Here is a 19653-nt window from a genome sequence, read left to right as displayed (position 1 = left end):
TGTCTCAAATCCAACATCGCGACTGGTTAGTCACAATCGATCTCATGGATGCATACATTCATATAAAAATTCTGCCATAACACAGGAAGTTCCTGAGGTTCACTTTCGGGGGCGAAGACTTCCAATATCGGGTTCTTCCATGCGGCCTAGCCTTATCACCCTGCACATTCACGAAGTGCATGGATGCAGCACTGGCTCTTTTGCGATTCCGGGGAATCCGCATTCTGAATTATATAGACGACTGGCTGATACTAGCACAGTCACAAGAACTAGCATTACAACACAGGGATATCATCTTAGCTCATCTGGTTTCTCTGGGGTTGAGGCTCAATGCCAAGAAAATAATCCTCTCTCCTACTCAGAAAACTACCTATCTAGGGATCGTATGGAATTCGATCACAATGCGGGCACAATTGTCTCCCGCTCGAATCGAGTCCATTCTGAACACCCTAAACAAATTCAGGCTAGGCCCAAGGTTGCACTGTTCGTCATTATCAACGAATACTAGGTCTCATGGCATCTGCATACTCAGTGATCCCTTTGGGCCTTCTGCACATGAGACCATTTCACTTGTGGCTCAAAGTCAGTGGATTTCATCCAAGGGCCAGTCCCCTAAGGCTGATAAGGGTTACGTGCCGTACCCTTTCTATGTGGTTCAGACCTCACTTTGGGTCCCATTCAAAGCGCGTCTTGCCATTGCAGGTTGCCTCCCTGATGGGCTGGGGAGTGGTCTTAAGTGGTCATCCAGCTCAAGGGCAATGGGATGGTCGTCAGCTCGATTGTTACATCAACTGTCTCAAGTTGACGGCTGTATTTCTGGCCCTGAAATACTTCCTCCAGAGGCTGACATTTCTTGGTGCTGGTGGACAACACAGCGGTAGCCTCTTACATAAACCATCAAGGAGGTCTACGTTTACGCCAGCTGAACAGACTTGCATGGCAGACTCTCCTTTGGGCCCAGCTCAAGCTCCTGTTAATCATAGCAGTTATGTTCCTGGGTGCCTGAATGTGGGAGCAGATTTAATGTCCAGACAGAAAATACTGATGGGGGAGTGGAAACTCTACCCCGAGGTAGTGGAAAAAATCTGGTTGAGATTGTGCAGAGCGGAAGTGGACCTCTTTGCCTCCCAACAGACAGCGCAATGTCCCCTCTACTTCTCTCTGTGTCACCCAGCACCCCAGGGTCTGGACGCGATGGCACATACATGGCCAAGAATGCACCTGTATGAATTTCCTCTGGTTTCTCTGCTCCCGGGAGTCCTGGCCAGAGTTCGCCAGCAAGGGTCTTGCCTCTTACCGATAGCGCTGCGTTGGCCGAACAGGATATGGTTGTCAGAGATAATGTCTCTCCTCGACAGCTTGCCTTCGCGATTCCGGACAGGAGGGACCTTCTGTCCTAGGTGCAGGGGACAATATTTCTTCCCCGGCCCGAGCTGTGGTACCCCTGAAGGGTATCAACTGAGGGACACTGGGCTTTCACCTGAAGTTATCAAGACCATTCTAAGTGCTAGGGCTCGTGGAGCCATGAGTTTGAAACCTCCTGCTAGGACCAGGATCCCTTCATGGGACTTAGTAATAGTCCTTGAGGGTCTGGTTCAGATCCCCTTTGAACCTCTAGAGTCAGCATCTGATAAAATTCTGACTCTCAAGATGGTTTTTCTTTTGGCAATTACTTGGTTAATTACTTTTAACTGGGGATATGCAGTCTCTGTCCGTCTTGCCATCCTGCTTAGATTTTCCCCAGGAATGGCTAAAGCAATATTGCACCCTCACCCTGACTACCTGCCTAAGGTTCCTTTCTCGACCGTACATCCGGTCACTCTCGAAGCCTTCTGCTCCCCACCGTTTATAACGCCAGAGCAGGAAAGTCTTCACGGACTGTATCCAGTCCGCGCCCTTCTGACTTATGTCCACCGCTCTAGCCAGTGGCTTAAGTCAGAGCAACAATTTATTTGTAATGGGGGTCGTAACAAAGGGGTGGCAGCCACCAAGCAAATTATGTCACATTGGGTGAGGGATGCTATTGCCCTGGCCTACGAAGCACGCGGTCAAGCTTCGCCAGTAGGTCACCAGAGGGGTCGCCTCCTCTAAAGCTTTGGCCAGAGGTGTCCCTATGCAACATGTTTGTAATGCGGCGGGCTGGTCCTCTCCACATGCATTCATAAGATTCTATAGTTTGGATGTTCATGCTTCTCAGGGCTCTTATGTCCTTGAGTCTACAGCACAAGCTTATGTCTGAAACCTCTTGCGCTCTTGTGAGCACAACTACACAACCGTAAGGGGTCCGGATATCCACAGTGCGGCGGCGTGGGTGTTCTCGTTCCCAAAGCGCTAAATCAGAGCAGAATCAAAGTGTAGCTTTTTGATAGGGAACGTCTTTGGTTACTTAACTGTAACCCCTGTTCCCTGATAAAAGTGGAACGAGATGCTGCGCTTCATTGCCGCACTGAAGATGCCCCAGGCCTGCTTTTCAGACAAAATACCTGACGATGCACATGTGGCGCATCTATTTATAGCCCTGCTACAGGTGCATCCAATGATGTCACCAGCAGATTTCATTTAATTGACCTGTTGAAAATATATTCACAGCTGGTCACTCCTAAAGACGTTCCCAAAGCGCTAAATCAGCGCAGCATCTCATTCAGCTTTTATCAGGGAACAGGGGTTACAGCTAAGTAACCGAAGACGTTATGTAAGCTTACCTGTCCAATAAGAAGAATGCCAATACAGGGTCAGTTTTGATCCCCAAAACTGAACAAATCAAATAATCAAATGCCCTGATGATGTTCACTCTAGTTTTCGCTCGGCCACGATAATGTTCCTGATTAGCCAGACAGGATGCAGTTGATAAATGTTTTTTATTTAATTTTTTTGGCTTACTGTGAGTTTGTGGCATTTGCTGGATTCCATCTCTAAGATAATGTTACCTAGTGTTGCAGACTGTCTGTTGACGCTGTTGAATAGTGGAAGAGAAGCTACTGTATAAGGCAAGGCTCTCGGGAGCGTGCATAAACGTCACATCCTTTAGTTTTTCCCGGCAAAAGCGACCTACTCCCTTCGCATGAAAATCAGTCTACAGGCTTTAATAGGCAACCTAGGAAGGTCTGACTTTTTAAGTTGCGTTACAAGCCATTCACACATTGGCAAAAAAACAAATATTACATGAAAAATTGCACCTTTAAGTGTAACTGAATATAAATATGTTGGGGAAAAAAAGAATAATCACTCTTGTTTAATTTGATACATAACATTGATACAAGCTTTTCACTTATATGTAAAACAAAAAAAAAATTATGGATGTTAAGGGTTTCAATACTTGTACATTCCAATGTACAGAATTTTCAAAGGTCCAATGAAGACTGCACAAAATGTGCTTCTGGTGAATAGCTTCTTTCTTAGTGTTTGAGGCTCAGGGTTACTGACCAGAAGGTCAGGGGTTCAACCCCAGCACCACCAAGATGCCACTGTTGGGCCCTTGAGCAAAGCACTCTGGGGGGATTGTCCCTGTAATAAGTGCACTGTTGCTTTGGATAAAAGCATCTGCCAAATAAATAAATGTAACAAATAAAACATTCTGCCTGCATAAGGTGATATTTTGTCCAATCCAGCCCTTGATTTAAAAGGAGTTTGACACCCCTGGCCTAAGACAGTCAGTATACTAAAAGTACAATTAAGACAAAGACAAGACTCAACAGAAGATTTGGCCACTTGGTCAGCATTCAGAAGTTTTCTTGTCTTTTGCTGAAATCACTGTTCTCAATTGCTGATTGCTACACCCATGATAATATCTAGGTTACGTATGTAACCTCCGTTCCCCGATAGAGGGAACGAGACGTTGTGTCAGAGAAGCGACACTAGGGGTCTCTCTTGAGCGCCGATATTCACCTCTGAACTATGAAAAAAGGCCAATGAGAGTTGGCAACCAGTATTTGCATGTCCGGCCCCCGGACATACGGGTATTTAAGCGGCGCAAATCACGGGAGTTCATTCAGGATTTTTCTGAGGAGCGGAAATGGTCCGGCCACAACAGTGGCTCGGCTCAGCGGCGTGGCAGGGGAGACACTAGCGTCTGCGTTCCCTTCATCGGGGAACGGAGGTTACATACGTAACCTAGACGTTCCCCTTCTGTCGCTCTCTCCACGTTGTGTCAGAGAAGCGACACTAGGGGTCCACTTATAAAAGTGCCAAAAGTGTTAGGTGTTGCCCAGCCCGCTGCTCTACAAATGTCTGCTAGGGCAGTGCCCCTAGCCAGTGCCCATGAGGACGCAACACTCCTGGTGGAGTGGGCTCGGACCTGCAAGGGGGGGCACGGCCTGGGTGTGATAAGCCAGGGAAATGGCGTCGACAACCCAGTGGGCGAGTCTCTTCTTGGAGACAGCTTTCCCTTTCTGCTGTCCCCCAAAGCAGACGAAGAGCTGCTCAGAGTGTCTGGTGCTCTGTGTGCGGTCCAGATAAATACGCAAAGCGCGTACTGGACACAGCAGTGAAAGGGCTGGGTCTGCCTCCTCCCCGGGCAGCGCTTGCAGGTTCACCACCTGATCCCTGAAGGGTGTGGTAGGAACCTTGGGCACGTAGCCCGGTCGCGGTCTTAGGATCACGAAAGTGTCTGCCGGACCGAACTCCAGGCTAGCGTCGCTAACAGAGAACACATGCAGGTCCCCGACCCTCTTGATGGAAGTGAGCGCGATCAGCAGGGCGGTCTTGAGAGAGAGGGCCCTGAGTCCAACTGAGTCAAGCGGCTCGAAGGGGGGTCTCTGGCCCAGATAGCAATAAGTCGGCGGTCCGCTGGCGGTGCGCCGGCGGCAGTAGAAGCGGCAGAATGGCGATATCGCAAACACGTTTGACGGCGGTCCGCTGGCGGCAGCCGCTTTTTAAAAGCGGCAGCCGCCTTCCTACCGCCTTCGATACGCGGACGGCCCGCTGGCCAGCCGCCGCTCCGCCGCCGTTATCTCGAGGCGGACCGTCGGAGGCAAAGCGCTTTTCGGCGATCTGCCGCCGCTTATTGTATATATATATATATATATATATATATATATATATATATATATATATATATATTTATAGCATGCAGTTTATCAAGAATAATGATTGATCAAACCAGACAAATTTCCATTTGGAGTTTTAATTCCACATTTCAAAGTACAGTAACTGTCATTGAAACAAGATGTCAGATCACTGAAATATAAATAACAGAAAAATACAAACATTATATATACACACACACACAAAAGAACATGCAGGTTTCCAATGTCTTTTTTTTAAAAAAAAACACTATTGTAACACTTACAATAATTGTTAATAATATAAAGAGGTCAGTTCTGGGATGAAAAGAATTACCAGTAAACACAAGCAATGAGGATATTTGGTACCAAAGAAAGTGCAGGATACCAAATAAATTGAGGTATAACATCATATTTACAAGTCATTTCTAACAATAGGTTAAGTGGTAATAATTTAGAGTAAAGCTCTGGAGTAGAATTGCAATGCTGACTGTGGCACAAGGATTTAAAAGCTATATGTAACAATAGAATAACAGTTAAGCACTGTGATGGAATGAAAGTAGAATTTTTGGTACTAGTTAATGTGCAATATCAAGTATCAGAGGTATGAAATAGGATTTACAAACTATAATAGAATTGTTAAGCACTGACGGAATGAAATAAGCCAATACTAAAGTCACGGTAAGTAGAATATTTGATACCAGATAATGTGCAAATATCAAGTATTAGATGTATAATCTAGGATTTACAAGCTATATTTAAAAATAGAATAGTTAAGCACTGTAACAATGAAATAAGCAGCAAATTGTATATGAAATAATTGAGATCTTTGGTATCAAGGAATGTGCAGGATAACAGGTATAATATACATTTTGACATTCAACTTACACATGCCAACAAGTGGGAATAAATATAATTAACAGCAGAAAATCTGGCTATAGAGAACACAGCCAATCAGAATGTCTGGAGAGGTTGGGGACTGTGTGGCGTAGTGGGCTAAGAATCACCGGTTTTCCCCGACCTCCAGAATGAGGCAGTGCAAATTAGCATATCTTCAGTGATTCCTCGTGTGCCTGTATAAAAGCACAAACCATTCCATATTCATCCAAGGAGCTGCCCTCAAAGCAGGGACACGAGAGAAAAAAAAAAAAAAACATTTCCACAGTGAACAGTGTGGATTGGGTGAGTGTAGTCTGACACTTTTAGCAGGCTTTTTTAGGGGTCTTGATGTTACTGACTGCAGGATAAAGAAAGGGTTCCAGTTGTCAGTGATGCTGGGGTGTCAGTAGTCAGCCTAGGTTTAAGGGGTCGGCTGTGGGTCCCTCTCAGCTGTGCGGCGCCTTTTCCACCTTCATGTTCAGATGCTCCTTTCAGGTAACGCGTAACGTTAACCTGGATCGCCTCATCAGTGGCATCCTGGGTTGCCGGGTTCTTCCGGATGGCTCCTGTAGAAAATGAAGATCTGTCATTCCATTTGAATGGTAATAAGGTCATACACATCTACTTAAATATAAAAAAAATATCCAACTTACTTTGAACAATGGTCTTCAGGAACATGTCTCTAAAACATGCTTTATCTCCTACACCAGTCCAGGTTGTATTGATGGAAAGGTGATTAGAGAAGATACTCTGAAGTATTCGCCACACGGTTGTCTTTAGGTCCCTCCCACATTTGATTGCCAAAAACCGAAGCTGAAAATACAAAAAAACATGTTACAAATTACATTTCTCTGAAGCTTCTCATAAATTTAAAATGTGACAGGCTGTGGATTCAGACTGTAGAATATGCAGTGTACGATCTTAATTTTACTTTTTAGATTACCCTATGGCGTTATAAACGAAATCGGCACACTTACAAGTCGTTGCTGGAGCTCTTTATCCTGCCTCAAACTGTTGTCAAGCAACGCCAAATCTTCCTGGGTGTCTAGGGGAGTAACAGATCCCTGGCAGGGATAACTCTCCAACAGACACATTGGCACTGAAGCGTTGCAGCATAGCATTTTGTAGATCCATGCTACGCACAACATCGCCAAATTCCAAGGCGTCGCAGCATTAGGGTTTGATCTGCACCTACAGGGGTTCCCAGAATCAAAGAACAAAGTAGTCAGTCCTGGTCCTTCAACTACTAAACTATGACATTTATATCTAGGTCTACTACATGTACAGGTGGCCCCAGTGGGAATTAAACCAACAACCACAGGTATTGTTTGCAAGTTGTACCCGATTGCCCAGTGCGAGCAAATGTCTTCAACATTGTCCCAACTTGCTTCACCTGCTCTTGAAGCGAGCCGCTGTCATCTGGGAAATAACAATATATTGATTAGCAATACACTAAATATAATAGTAATATAATATAACCACAATTATCATACCAGTAACTTTCCCTATAATTTCTATCCACAGTATGTTATGCATGGCATACAAGTTCATAATGAAGAACCCTTATGATAACATCAATTTCATTTTTTTTCTTTGAAGCAGAATATTTGTTTGTAAAAGGGAGGAAAAAGAAAATGAAATATTGGTATACAGATTTTGGTTGATATATCATACTGTACAGTGAAATGTGCTATTGTTATATCCCTACTCACCTGAAGGGCCGGATAGATCAGGCAAATCTCCAGTCAGGCCTTTGTAGAGTGTGCTCCTTTTGAATAAAACCTTCATTAGTGGGAAGTTGCATATCCACAGGTATTTTAATTCAAACATGCAACATATTGTAATAAATCTACAATATTCAGCCTTTACCTTACACCCTCGGTTGTTGCTCTACACTTTTATTATATTAAATACTTATTTATATAGCTTGCTCACTGTATAATCATGATAGCCTAATACTTATAACACAAGATTGCATCTTAAACGAATGACTGAGTTGAAAACTTGAATAAGAACACATTTTACACAGAGGGACCAGCTAGGGAAACTTACCTGCCTACAATAACTGTTTTCATTTGATTTGAGTTACATTAAACATGAATAACCTTAGCCGAGTCCCCAGGAACATCGGGCTATTAAAGTAACAAGCCTATAACTGCTGGTCTTATTAATTCTAGCTTCACCATACACTCAAACTGTGAGGTTTATCTGCTTTTCTCATGGACCTGTAACACAATGCCCTGACAGTGACTTCACCGGTGTCCTGATCTTTATTAGAAACTGAGAGGAGACCAAGTTAATATAATTGATATCACAATTATCACAAAAATTAACAAACAGTCTGCTTTAAAACTAAGAAAAAACAAGCTTCTATACTAACGTTACATTAAAAATGAACACGTGGCGAACTAGCTTAGCAGCTATCTGCCGGCACACCACATTAGATTAAAATACTTACCCTTGTAGTTGTGCAGATAACTTCGATATGTAGAGTTTAAAGCCCTTGTCCCTCTTGCTTGTCGGAGCAGGGGACCAGGCATCAACAATCGCGACGAACATCAGCTGGCCAGTATTTTCGGAAGATTCTGGAGACATCGAGTAAAAAGACATTTTGAGGCGACGCGCAAGTAAACCGGAAACAGATATGGCGACAGCGGAACTTCACAGTTCAGTCTTTGTCATGTGTTTTAGTAATACATTTTTAACATTTATAATGCGTTTAGATTTTTTTTATTGCCTTTACAGGGACTTTAACACTTTCTTAAACATTTGTACAGGTCATAATTGCAAAACCTGTAAAAGGTAAAATAACAAAAGAAATCGAGGTTGGAAAAATGTAGACATAAACGAAATTTCTGCGCAACTGTGAAACCAGAGGATAATTTAAGCTTTTTCATTGAGTTTATCCTTCACGTCAAAACAGGGATTTTCATGTTTATGATAGATATCACCATGGTTGCAAATTAATAAAAAATAATTAAAGTATACCCGATATTTTGGCCATGTTGCAGATGTCTTTCACTGTTCACTGATACAGGCATTGGTGAAAAGTCTAACTTCATCAATTTATTCTGCTAAATTGTTCATACCCTGTATTAAATATCTATTTTAAAACCTAATCAGAATCATAAAGATATTTATTGCCAAGTAAGTTTTACAAAAGGAATTATTTTTGGTTTATTGGTGCATGTCTCAATGTGCATCAATCAAAGAAATGTAAACAATTTTCACCTGTGCATAAATAATTCAATATATTTTACATATATTACTGTATAATCCCTTCAGAGTTTCAAAGTAATTTAAATGTTATTTCCTAAACCTTACCTTATCATGGAATCAAGAGTCAAGAATCTGTTATAAACCCTAATGGCTTTGGAGCAAAAATAATAATAGCCAACATGGCTGGTCGATTTTGAGAGTCTAAGCTGTCCTTGTATTTCAAAGCGGCTTGCCGCCGGCCGGCCGCGGTCGATTGCCGCGAGGCAACCACCAGAGAAAATGAAGCGGGCGGCCCGCCGTCTGATCGCCGGCGGCATCTCGCAAGAAATGGGACTGACAAATTCGGCGGCAAACGTTTCATCCCCACCAGTGGGACGCACCTATAGCCGACAGCTTGGGGACGGCGGCAAAAAGAAGCCGTGCGGACATTTTTTGCTATCTGGGGGAGCCCGTAAGGACGACCGAGAGATCCCAGGAGGGGAACAGGTTAGGCCGGGAGGGAGTTATCCTCCGGGCACCTTTTAGGAACCTGACGATTAAGTCGTGCTTACCAAGAGACTTGCTGTCTACCGTGTCCTGGTGGGCCGCGATAGCGGTGACATACACCTTGAGGGTGGAGGGGGACAGCCTCCTCTCCAGCCTCTCCTGAAGAAACACGAGCACTGACCTAACTGCGCACTTTTGCGGGTCTTCGGCTCGGGAAGAACACCAGTCCGCGAACAGACGCCACTTTAGAGCGTAAAGATGCCTGGTAGAGGGGGCTCTGGCTTGATTGATTGTATCTATGACGGTCGATGGTAGGCCGGCTAGATCATCCGCAGACGTGGGCCAGACGTGGAGGTTCCAGAGGTCTGGGTGCGGGTGCCAGAGTGTGCCCCATCCCTGAGAAAGAAGGTCCTTCCTCAGGGGAATTCGCCAGGGAGGGGCTGTCGTGAGGAGCGTGAGGTCCGAAAACCAAGTCCGGGTGGGCCAGTAAGGGGCTACCAGAATGACTTGGTCCTCGTCCTCCCTGACCTTGCATAGCACCTGTGCAAGAAGGCTATGCTGGGGGAAATGCGTACTTGCGCAGCCCCGCAGGCCAGCTGGGTGCCAACGCATCTGCCCCGAGGGGAGCCTCTGTCCAGGCATACCAGAGCGGCCAGTGGGAGGTTTCTTGGGAGGCAAACAGGTCTACCTGAGCCTTGCCGAACCGGTCCCAAATCAGCTGGACCGACTGGGGGTGGAGCCTCCACTCTCTGCCAGGCAAGCTTTGTCTTGACAGCGCGTCCGCTATCACATTGAGGTTGCCGGGGATGTGAGTGGCGCGCAGTGACTTGAGTCACTGCTGACTCCAAAGGAGGAGATGACGGGCGAGCTGTGACATGTGGAGGGAGCGTACTCCACCTTGGCGGTTTATGTAGGCTACGACCATGGTGCTGTCTGTCCTGACTAGGATGTGTTTGTTCCGAATTAACGGGAGAAACTTCTGCAGGTCCAGAAAAACAGCCAGCAGCTCTAGGCAGTTGATGTGCCAGCGCAGCGTGCCTCGGTTCCACCGGCCTGCGGCTGCGCGCCCGTTGCACATGGCGCCCCAACCCAATTTGGAGGCGTCGGTTGTGACCAGAACGCGTCGGGACACCTGCTGCAAGGGTACTCCTGCCCTTAGAAAGCAGAGGTCTGTCCAGGGTTTGAAGGTTTTGCGGCAGGCAGAAGTAACTTTTACGTTGTGCGTGGATGCCCCGGAGGATGCCATATGCCCCAGGAGCTGTTGGAAACGTTTTAGCGGGACCACGGCACCTGGCTTGAAGGAAGCGAGGCATTTCAGCACTGACTCAGCACGCTCGTTCGAGAGACGTGTTGTCATTGAGACTGAGTCTAACTCCAGACTGAGAAAAGAGATGCTCTGGACCGGGGAGAGCTTGCTCTTTTCCCAGTTGACCTGAAGCCCCAAACGGCTGAGGTGGCTGAGCACCTGGTCTCTGTGTGCGCATAGTGACTCTCGGGAGTGGGCCAGTATGAGCCAGTCGTCGAGGTAATTGAGTATGCGTATGCCGGCTTCTCGGAGCGGGGCAAGAGCTGCCTCTGCGACTTTCGTGAAGACGCGAGGGACAGAGACAGGCCGAAGGGGAGGACTTTGTACTGATACGCCTGGCCGTCGAACGCGAACCGTAGGAAGGGTCGATGTCGAGGCGAATTGAGACGTGGAAGTACGCGTCTTTCAGGTCTACCGCTGCGAACCAATCTAGATGCGGACGCCAGATAGAATTTGTTTCTGGGTGAGCATTTTGAGCGGGAGTTTGGACAAGGTCCGATTGAAAACTTCGCAGGTCCAAGATCGGTCAGTAAGCCGCCGCCTTTCTTGGGTACAACGAAGTAAGGGCTGTAGAAACCCTTCTTCATTTCGGTTGGAGGGACAGGCTCTATCGCGTCCTTTAATAGAAGGGAGGCGATTTCTTCGCGCAGGGAATGGGCATGTTGGCCGTGTACTGCGGAAAAATGTACGCCCACGAAGGGGGGCGGAGACCTGGCAAACTGAATTACGTAACCGAGTCGAATGGTCCGGTGCAGCCAGCGTGACGGGTTGGGCAGTGAAAGCCACGCCTCTAAACTCCGTGCTAGGGGCACCAAGGGGATGATTTTTTTGGAACGTACCCGGCGGGGCTTCGCAGCGGTGCGGAACAGGTAACGTGGCGTCGGGAGGCAACATGGCGTCCCGAGGCTCTGGTGCTGAGAATAAACTCAAAGCACTTACCTTGCTCCGCGCATCCGGCAGGGGGCGGGTTCGTGACTGAGGAGGAGGTCTGATGCTGGCGTCCTCTGGACTCATCTGAACCGGCCGGCCGGGGAACAGTCATGGGGCTGAAGGCAGGGACACCGCGTCCATGGAGCCGGGACTGTTGAGGCCTGAAAGCAGAGTGCCGTGAGAACGGCATTTGCGGGCCATGTGCCCCAGAGACAAAGGAAATAGCTCTTTTATTGAGAATTTGGGTACCGCACCCCCTAACAGGGGCTGCGGCACATGAAAAAACAAAGGATTCTCCTCCGGGGGACGGAGCGGTCTTACCACCTCCGGAGCTAACGTCTTGGGCTCTGGGTGTGTTGTCTCAGGAGCGCCTGGGAGCCTTCCGGGTCCTCGAGGGGGTCCGTGAGACAGGGGGCGTGCGCTTCCCGCGGTTTGCTCGACGCTGGGGCTTAGAGCTGGGCCCGGGTTGAGGCGGAGCAGGAGCTTTTCTTCTGGCCGCGGGAGGATGCCGGCTTCACGCATCTCGACCATGTTCAGCCACAGTTGACGTTCCTGGACCACTAGCGTGTTGCGTAGTGCCTTGGCTTGGTGGACCTGCAGGAGAGCCATGGCATGCAGGGCGGAAGCGGCGCGTCAGGTGGCGCTGTAGGCCTTCGCTGTCAGCGAGGAGGTTGCGCTGCAGGTCCGGGAAGGGAGTAAGGGGCGACCTCGCCAGGTGGTAGGGGTTCCGGGGCATAAATGGATCGCAACCGCCCTATCCACCTGGGGAATTGCCTCGTACCCGTGGCGCGCTCCGCCGTCGAGGGTGGCGAGGGTGGACGAGCCTGTGGCGGTGTGACGAGTGGAGAGGGGTGCTCTCCACAAAGACGTCAGCTCGTCATGCACTTCCGGGAAAAACGGAACTGGGGGGGCGAGGCTGTGAGCGGCGCCCAGACCCCAGGAACCGGTCGTCCAGCCGTGATGGTTGTGGGGAGGATGGAGGGTTCCAATCCAAGCCCATGCTGTTGGCTGCCCGGGAAAGCATGTCGGTCATCTGTGCGTCGGCCTCAGCCTGGGCGTGCAGGCCCGAAAGCGGCAGCCCAGGGGAGTCCTCAGCATCAGATACCACGCCCTCCGAGCTCATCTGCTTCCATCGCAAGAGGGTCGGCAGACTAGCTGTGAGGCGAGTCGCCACCGCCTCGAGCACGGACGGGAATCAACGAGCGTGCTGGGGTGCGGGTGGTCCGAGGGGGCGTACCCGGCGGAGCTGCACCCGCTGCCATCCCCAAATCGCCTCTATCGCCAGCTGCATCGTCCTCAATCCTGTGGGAAGAAGTAGCAACACGGGGGGCGGCTGGAGTGGCTTGCTCACGGTTGTAAGCAAGCTGCGACCGCAACGTTGTCATGGTCATGTTCTCGCAGTGAGAACATGAACCATCCACAAACGCAGCCTCGGTGTGATCGCTACCCAGACACACGAGACAACGCCTGTGGCCGTCTGAAGCGGAGAGCACTCTACCGCATCCAGAAACAACACAGGGGCGGAAAGGAATCTTTATAAAGACACGTCCTTAAAAGAACTTTCAACGCTGCTGTGTTTTGCTCTTTTAGAGGAAATTACTCTTTTAAATAAAATCACTCTTTTATGAAAAAAACTCGTGAGAGTTCTTTAATCTGCGCTGTCGAAGCGCCCAGGGGCAGGAAGTGCACAGCCGTGCAACAGGAGAAAGCCGCTGTTGTGCGCCGTAGAATCCAACAGCATGCAGCAGAGGGATAGCAGGAACTCGGTGTGTACACGCAGCAGTTGCAGACACGACCATCAGCTCCGAAGAAATTTTCTGAATGAACTCCCGTATTTGCGCCGCTGAAATACCCGTGTGTCTGGGGGCGGGTCATGCAAATACTGGTTGCCAATTCTCATTGGCCTTTTTTCATAGTTCAGAGGTGAATATCGGCGCTCAAGAGAGACCCCTAGTGTCGCTTCTCTGACACAACATGGAGAGAGCGACAGAATGGGAACAGTAAACAAAAAGATTAACAATGATATTGAAAAATGGAAATAAATGCCAAATATGTTGACAATTGATTTCTGGTCATTATTTAAAAAAAGTGATATGCAGTCATGATATGCATTTACTGTATGCAAAGTACTGTATATGTAGTATCGGTCTTATCTATGGCAATCTTCAGCCACATAATCATGTATAATGGTTTTAAAATATTTTACATTTAAGCATTGTCTGTTATTTTACAAAATCAATTAAAGTTTAAGTTTTTTTAGGCATACAAACGAGTGAGCCTGTTGGGGTTATGGATAATAGTACAATTAAATACATTACATTTTTTGAATTTTAGATTCTGTATTTTATATTCTTCATAGCATTTTTAAATAGATCAGTTAAGATCAGGAAAACTAATTTCAGCTATAATGATCACCTATATTTAAACTAGTATGAGCCTATGCCAGCAAAGTAATTTGTTGTATTTTATTTATGAATCGATAATATTTTTAATTGCTGTTTATAAAGATAATTCAGATACTTTGCATTTGATGCGTTCATGATAAATTAATAATTTATAAAGGTTTGCACAGCAACTTTCCAACAAATCGCTTCACAAACTTTATGTCAGACTCAACCCTTTCTAGTCTTACATTTGAGTTAGCTTTGACCCCAGTGGTCATGGCATGGATAAAGATGCAGGCTATATGTGGAGTAACAAGACAATGGAGATGAAGTAAAATAACTTTCACTGGTAGATTTGTGACAGCAGCCAGATAATGTAATATCTTGCTCTGAGGAGAAATTAACAAAATCTAGAATGTTATTTGTACAGGTGTTATTAAAGACACATGCATAGACACAATACAACATACGTTTTTAGACAGATAAAAGGGAAGATATTTAAACAAATGGATAATTTATTGATGTCTGAGGTGAAATGTTCAACATGTTAAAACTCTGAAACGAAAAAAGGTATTATACTGCCCTAAATTTTGCTTTTGTAAATATAATGTGTGCCTAAATTAAGTTCCTATGCACCAACATTTTTTCTTACAAATTCAAATTGCCAAACATCTGTGAATACAACAATATTTTCAATTGTGAAATCAGACCAATGTAAAATAGTATGCACTTCAGTTACCTCCCATACATACACCTGATCAGAGAGAAAAAGGAGAATATATATATATATATATATATATATATATATATATATATATATATATATATATATATATATTTGTGCAGTCATATTATATATACAAAGTTTTACAGTGCATTGTGGCTAAAACATCTTTGCTTAAATCTCCAAAACTCAAGTTTAAAATAGCACTCAAAAATAATATATACATATATATGCAAACATACCATATAAAAATAATTAAAACATTTACAAAGAATTAATTGTTGTTATTTTTTTTCTAAACCAAAATTTAACAAACTTTTGTCTAATCTCTTTGGTTTGTAAACCATAAACTAGCGGATTTAAACCTGGTGGTACAATATGGAACATTATACTAGCTATTTTTCTATTTTCAGATAATTCAGGGAAACGATGGAGAAAAACCATGGTGGCACAAGAAACAAACATGATTAAATAAACAGCTATATGAGTGCTGCAGGTTTTTATGGCTTTTCTATTGAGTGCTTTATTTTTGCTAGTTATGCATACAGTAGCAATCTTGAGATATGTTATAAAGACAGACCCAAGTGAGAAAGTAAAAACAATCACAGTATAAACAATTCCAAACACATTATTAATGGACACATTTTCACAGGACAGTTTAAACAGTGATGCATTGTCACAGAAAGGGTTTTCAATTTTATATCTACAGTGAGACAGACGTATAGTGAGACCTAACATAATTGTCACCAAAAGTACTGACAGCCCCCAGGCTAATGCTGATAATTTAATCACCATCCTATTGGTCATTATAGATGTATATCGTAATGGATTACATATCGCCATGTATCTGTCAAAGGACATGATCATTAGGGCATAATGGCTTGCTGCTGCAAATATATGTACAAAATATGCTTGAATAACACACTCCACATAAGTGATATAGCGCTCTGAGGTTTCCTTTAAAATGTCCTGCATCAAGCGTGGCAACATGACAGTGGTACCTATTATATCATTTACTGGTAAGTTACAGAACAGAAAATGCATAGGGTGATGTAGATTCTTCTCTGTAGAGATCAGAATTATAAGCCCAATGTTGCATACCATTGCAAAGACATAAACCAAGAAAAGCAGAAAGAACACAGGATACGAAGACTGAGGAGTGACCTTCAGTCCCTCCACTAGTAGGATGCTGTTTTTGAATGTCAGGTTGTCCATTGGCTGCCCTGCACAAACCTTTCTACAGAGTATCAAACAGAGCCAACAATGTTATTCATAACACATCAGGTTACTGAAAACCTACCTGATTGCAATCTTAGGTAAATGCATGGAATATGTTTACATATTTATTCTATATGTACAGTATATATATATATATAAATGCATAGTGCCATAGTGCCAATAAAATTCTGTCTCATCTTCTTTGCTTGATTTACAGATATAAATCTGTATATGGCTCATATTTTATGAAGATACATTACTTGCTGTCTAAACATTTTCACACATAATTCACAATTGGCACATTTGTTAAATCAATCAGATTTTGTTTTTAGCACTTATTAAATTGAAAAACCAAAGAATTAAACTGTTGTTGCTGTAAGAATATGTAATATTTGGTATTTGCCTGTCTTATAAACCAATTCATACAGTACTTACACCAGTTGCTACCAGATTGACGACTTAGGCTTAATGCTTCTTCACAAATGTAAAACTTTATGATACTAAGTAACAGACAATTTTATCAACATTCAGTGTTACATAAATATCAACTGAGCCTTTTCTGATAAAACTTTTTATTTGTCCTTGCATTTTAATATGTGGTTCAAAGGTGATGTCATCAGATGTCATCAGGGGGGAAATGTATTCATCACTTGTTGCCATGATCACATTCACTGACACTGTAACAGTGTTGGGTCTTTGCCCTTTTTACCATTTGGGAATGTGTGTATTTTTGTCACGTTTCTTTATTCTTTGTCATTACCACCTCAATGACCTTGCTGCCAATGCTCTACTGCAGCAATTGAGGAGTAGGAATGATATATATTATACTGTACTGTATATCTTTATACAGCAGTCAGTTCCTATTTTCTAATATTATTGGTCCCTCTGTATTCCAAGAGTGCTGACATAGCCACAAGAGCACTGAAAAGAACATTATTCTGCTTGTCAGTGCTGGATGCTTTCCAAAGTGTGGCTGAGATTTTGATTCATTGTTTATTTTTGATTTCATTGACTGATCTATTTCTGCAGATTACATACTTATGCAAGCAGGTGGTGTCAAATTATCATGCTTTATGCTGTAAGTGAGTCACTGAATCATTGACTCAATGATTCGTTAAGCAACATGAGTCGTTCATGACCGGAACAATGGGAGTGAATGTGAGTAATATGTTTACAAAATTATCATAATTTTTTATGATAATTTTGTACTGTGGGCCCCCTATTTTATTGCAACCCATAATTTTTATTTTCTATAAATGTTATCATTAATAAATGTAAACATAAGAATGATTGCACATTCAATGAGAAAAAAAGAAAAAACGTATTTTTAATCATATTCTTTTTATTTTTAAATGTACATTAATTAAAAACAACACCGAATCGTTTGAATAATTTATAATAATAACTTACATAATACATTTAATAGAAATAATGGGGACACTTTACAATAAGGTTCCATACATTGACATTAATTAATGCATGAGGTATCATAAACAAACAAAGATCAATATATTTTAACAGCATTTAATCTGTTCAACAGATTCTGAACAACTGTTCATTGTTATTTCATGTTAGTTCATAGTGCATTAACCAATGATAACAAATATAACTATTGATTTTAAAATGTATTTGTGTATTTTGAAATGAATATGAACCAATATTAAGAAATGTTTAAAAGTGTTGGTCAATTTTAGATCATGTTAATATATGTTTACAAAGGAAATCTAACTGTAAAGTTGTACCGAAATAACTAAATACAATAAATGAACATGTACATGTCACTGTGAATGTTTAATATCACATTAATATTAAATGTTAATATTAAAATTGTATTAATGAGTTGGAAATATGCGTATAAATTGTACTTTAAAATTCACTCCTGAATCAATTCAGAACAACAGCACTTTTGCTCATGCAATATTGTTTAAGTTTCTCATTCTCGTTTCTCCACTGATCTTTGGGAGCATGTTTTTTTTTTTTATTACAGTCAAGTGTTTATGAGTTAAAACATCCAACCTTTTATCCAACATATTTTCTTTCCCATCATTTGCACTAGAAATACTTCATTTTACATCAGTCTAAAGATCCAGAATTGTAAAACTCAAATATGTCCATCACTTTCTACAAACACTCATATATCCATGCATGTTAGGCTGACTAGCCTTAGTTCAGGGATATTTCTCATTGTGAATGCACAATGCACTTCAAAATATAATTTCCTTAATCAGCATCTTTGTCTTGTAAAAAATAACATCTAAATATTTAACTAATTGCTAAACAATAGCTAATGGGGTACGACAATTTAAAGTATTTCAAGACATATTCTCTGAAAACAAGTCTTGACTTATGCAGTAATACTTCTCCAATCTTGTTTTAAGGATGTTTAGATAATTTTTCTGGACAACAAGACAAAATTACTAATTAAGAAAATGACTTTTTGCAGTGTTGCTCTATAAAAATTGCTCTCCATGCAATAACTGAAGTGCTTACATCAACCAACATACAGATGTTTCGGTAACACATTATAATGACAGTGCATGGATAATCATAAATTAATACCTGAATTAATAGTTACTTCTGCATATATTATTAATGAGTACTCAAAATCAACATTATAAATGATGATAATGATTGGATCATCATTATCATCATTGTTGTTGTTAATAATAGTAATTTGTTTTGTTCATTTTTCCGTGGACATTTGTGCATGTAAACTTCATCCATTTTAATTGCAGATAGTTCACTACATTTCTGCCCTGAACTACAGTATGTGGAGAGTTTATTTCTGATGGGGCAATAATAAGCAGCGCTATCTCAGTGTTGGCTGGCTGCTTGCCACTGTTTCCTTTGGTAATGCTTACATTTTTTATCTAAGATTATTGGCTGTTTTGTTGGACAGTTATTAAATGATTATTAACTAGCCATGAATCCATGACTTGTTAATGACTTGGTGGGGCACATCATTATAAACTACACATGTACTACACAAGTATTCATACCTGTTAAATCACATATTGTTTAGCATCATTTAGTTTGTCATGAGGTAAAAACTGAGATTCGGACATGGCCTGCATATGGATGACGAGTGAACTTAGGGATAGAACTGACAGTAGTAGTATGAGTATGAAGGGAAAGGAATGGAGAATCACACAGAATGGGTTGAGATCAATAATTATTATTAAGAATAATTATTGGTGGCAATCATTAAAGGAAAAGTTCACCCAAAATTAAAGTTCAACGAAATTACATATAATTAAAAGATGGGAGAACTATTCCTTTAATGTTTTCAACTTTTAATTCGGATGATCCATGTAAATAATGCAGAATAATCCTGCATCATTCAGTGATATTTGTGGTAAACCTGAAGACATCAAAAATTAAAATGTTTTTTATTATTAAGACCATTTTGAATTATGCACACTTAATTAAAGGTTGAAGTACTTGAATTATTTCTAATAAAGCTGATTTAGTTTATTTCCTAATGTTCATTAATGCGGTAACTATAAA

General features: G+C 43.0%; 1 protein-coding gene across 1 annotated transcript; it reads right to left on the bottom strand.

The window, feature by feature from the left end:
• Positions 1–732: 732 nt before the first annotated feature.
• Positions 733–16143, bottom strand: LOC127624877 (olfactory receptor 146-like). Its single transcript, XM_052099830.1, has 3 exons — positions 15792–16143; positions 15245–15662; positions 733–859 (listed from the first exon to the last, which is right to left on the bottom strand). The coding sequence occupies exons 1-3, from the start codon at positions 16141–16143 to the stop codon at positions 733–735; spliced, it is 897 nt and encodes a 298-aa protein (XP_051955790.1).
• Between the last annotated feature and the right edge of the window lie 3510 nt (positions 16144–19653).

Source organism: Xyrauchen texanus, chromosome 31 (assembly GCF_025860055.1).
Source record: "Xyrauchen texanus isolate HMW12.3.18 chromosome 31, RBS_HiC_50CHRs, whole genome shotgun sequence".
NCBI classification, from domain to species: domain Eukaryota; kingdom Metazoa; phylum Chordata; class Actinopteri; order Cypriniformes; family Catostomidae; genus Xyrauchen; species Xyrauchen texanus.
This window is presented reverse-complemented; position numbering and strand designations above follow the sequence as displayed.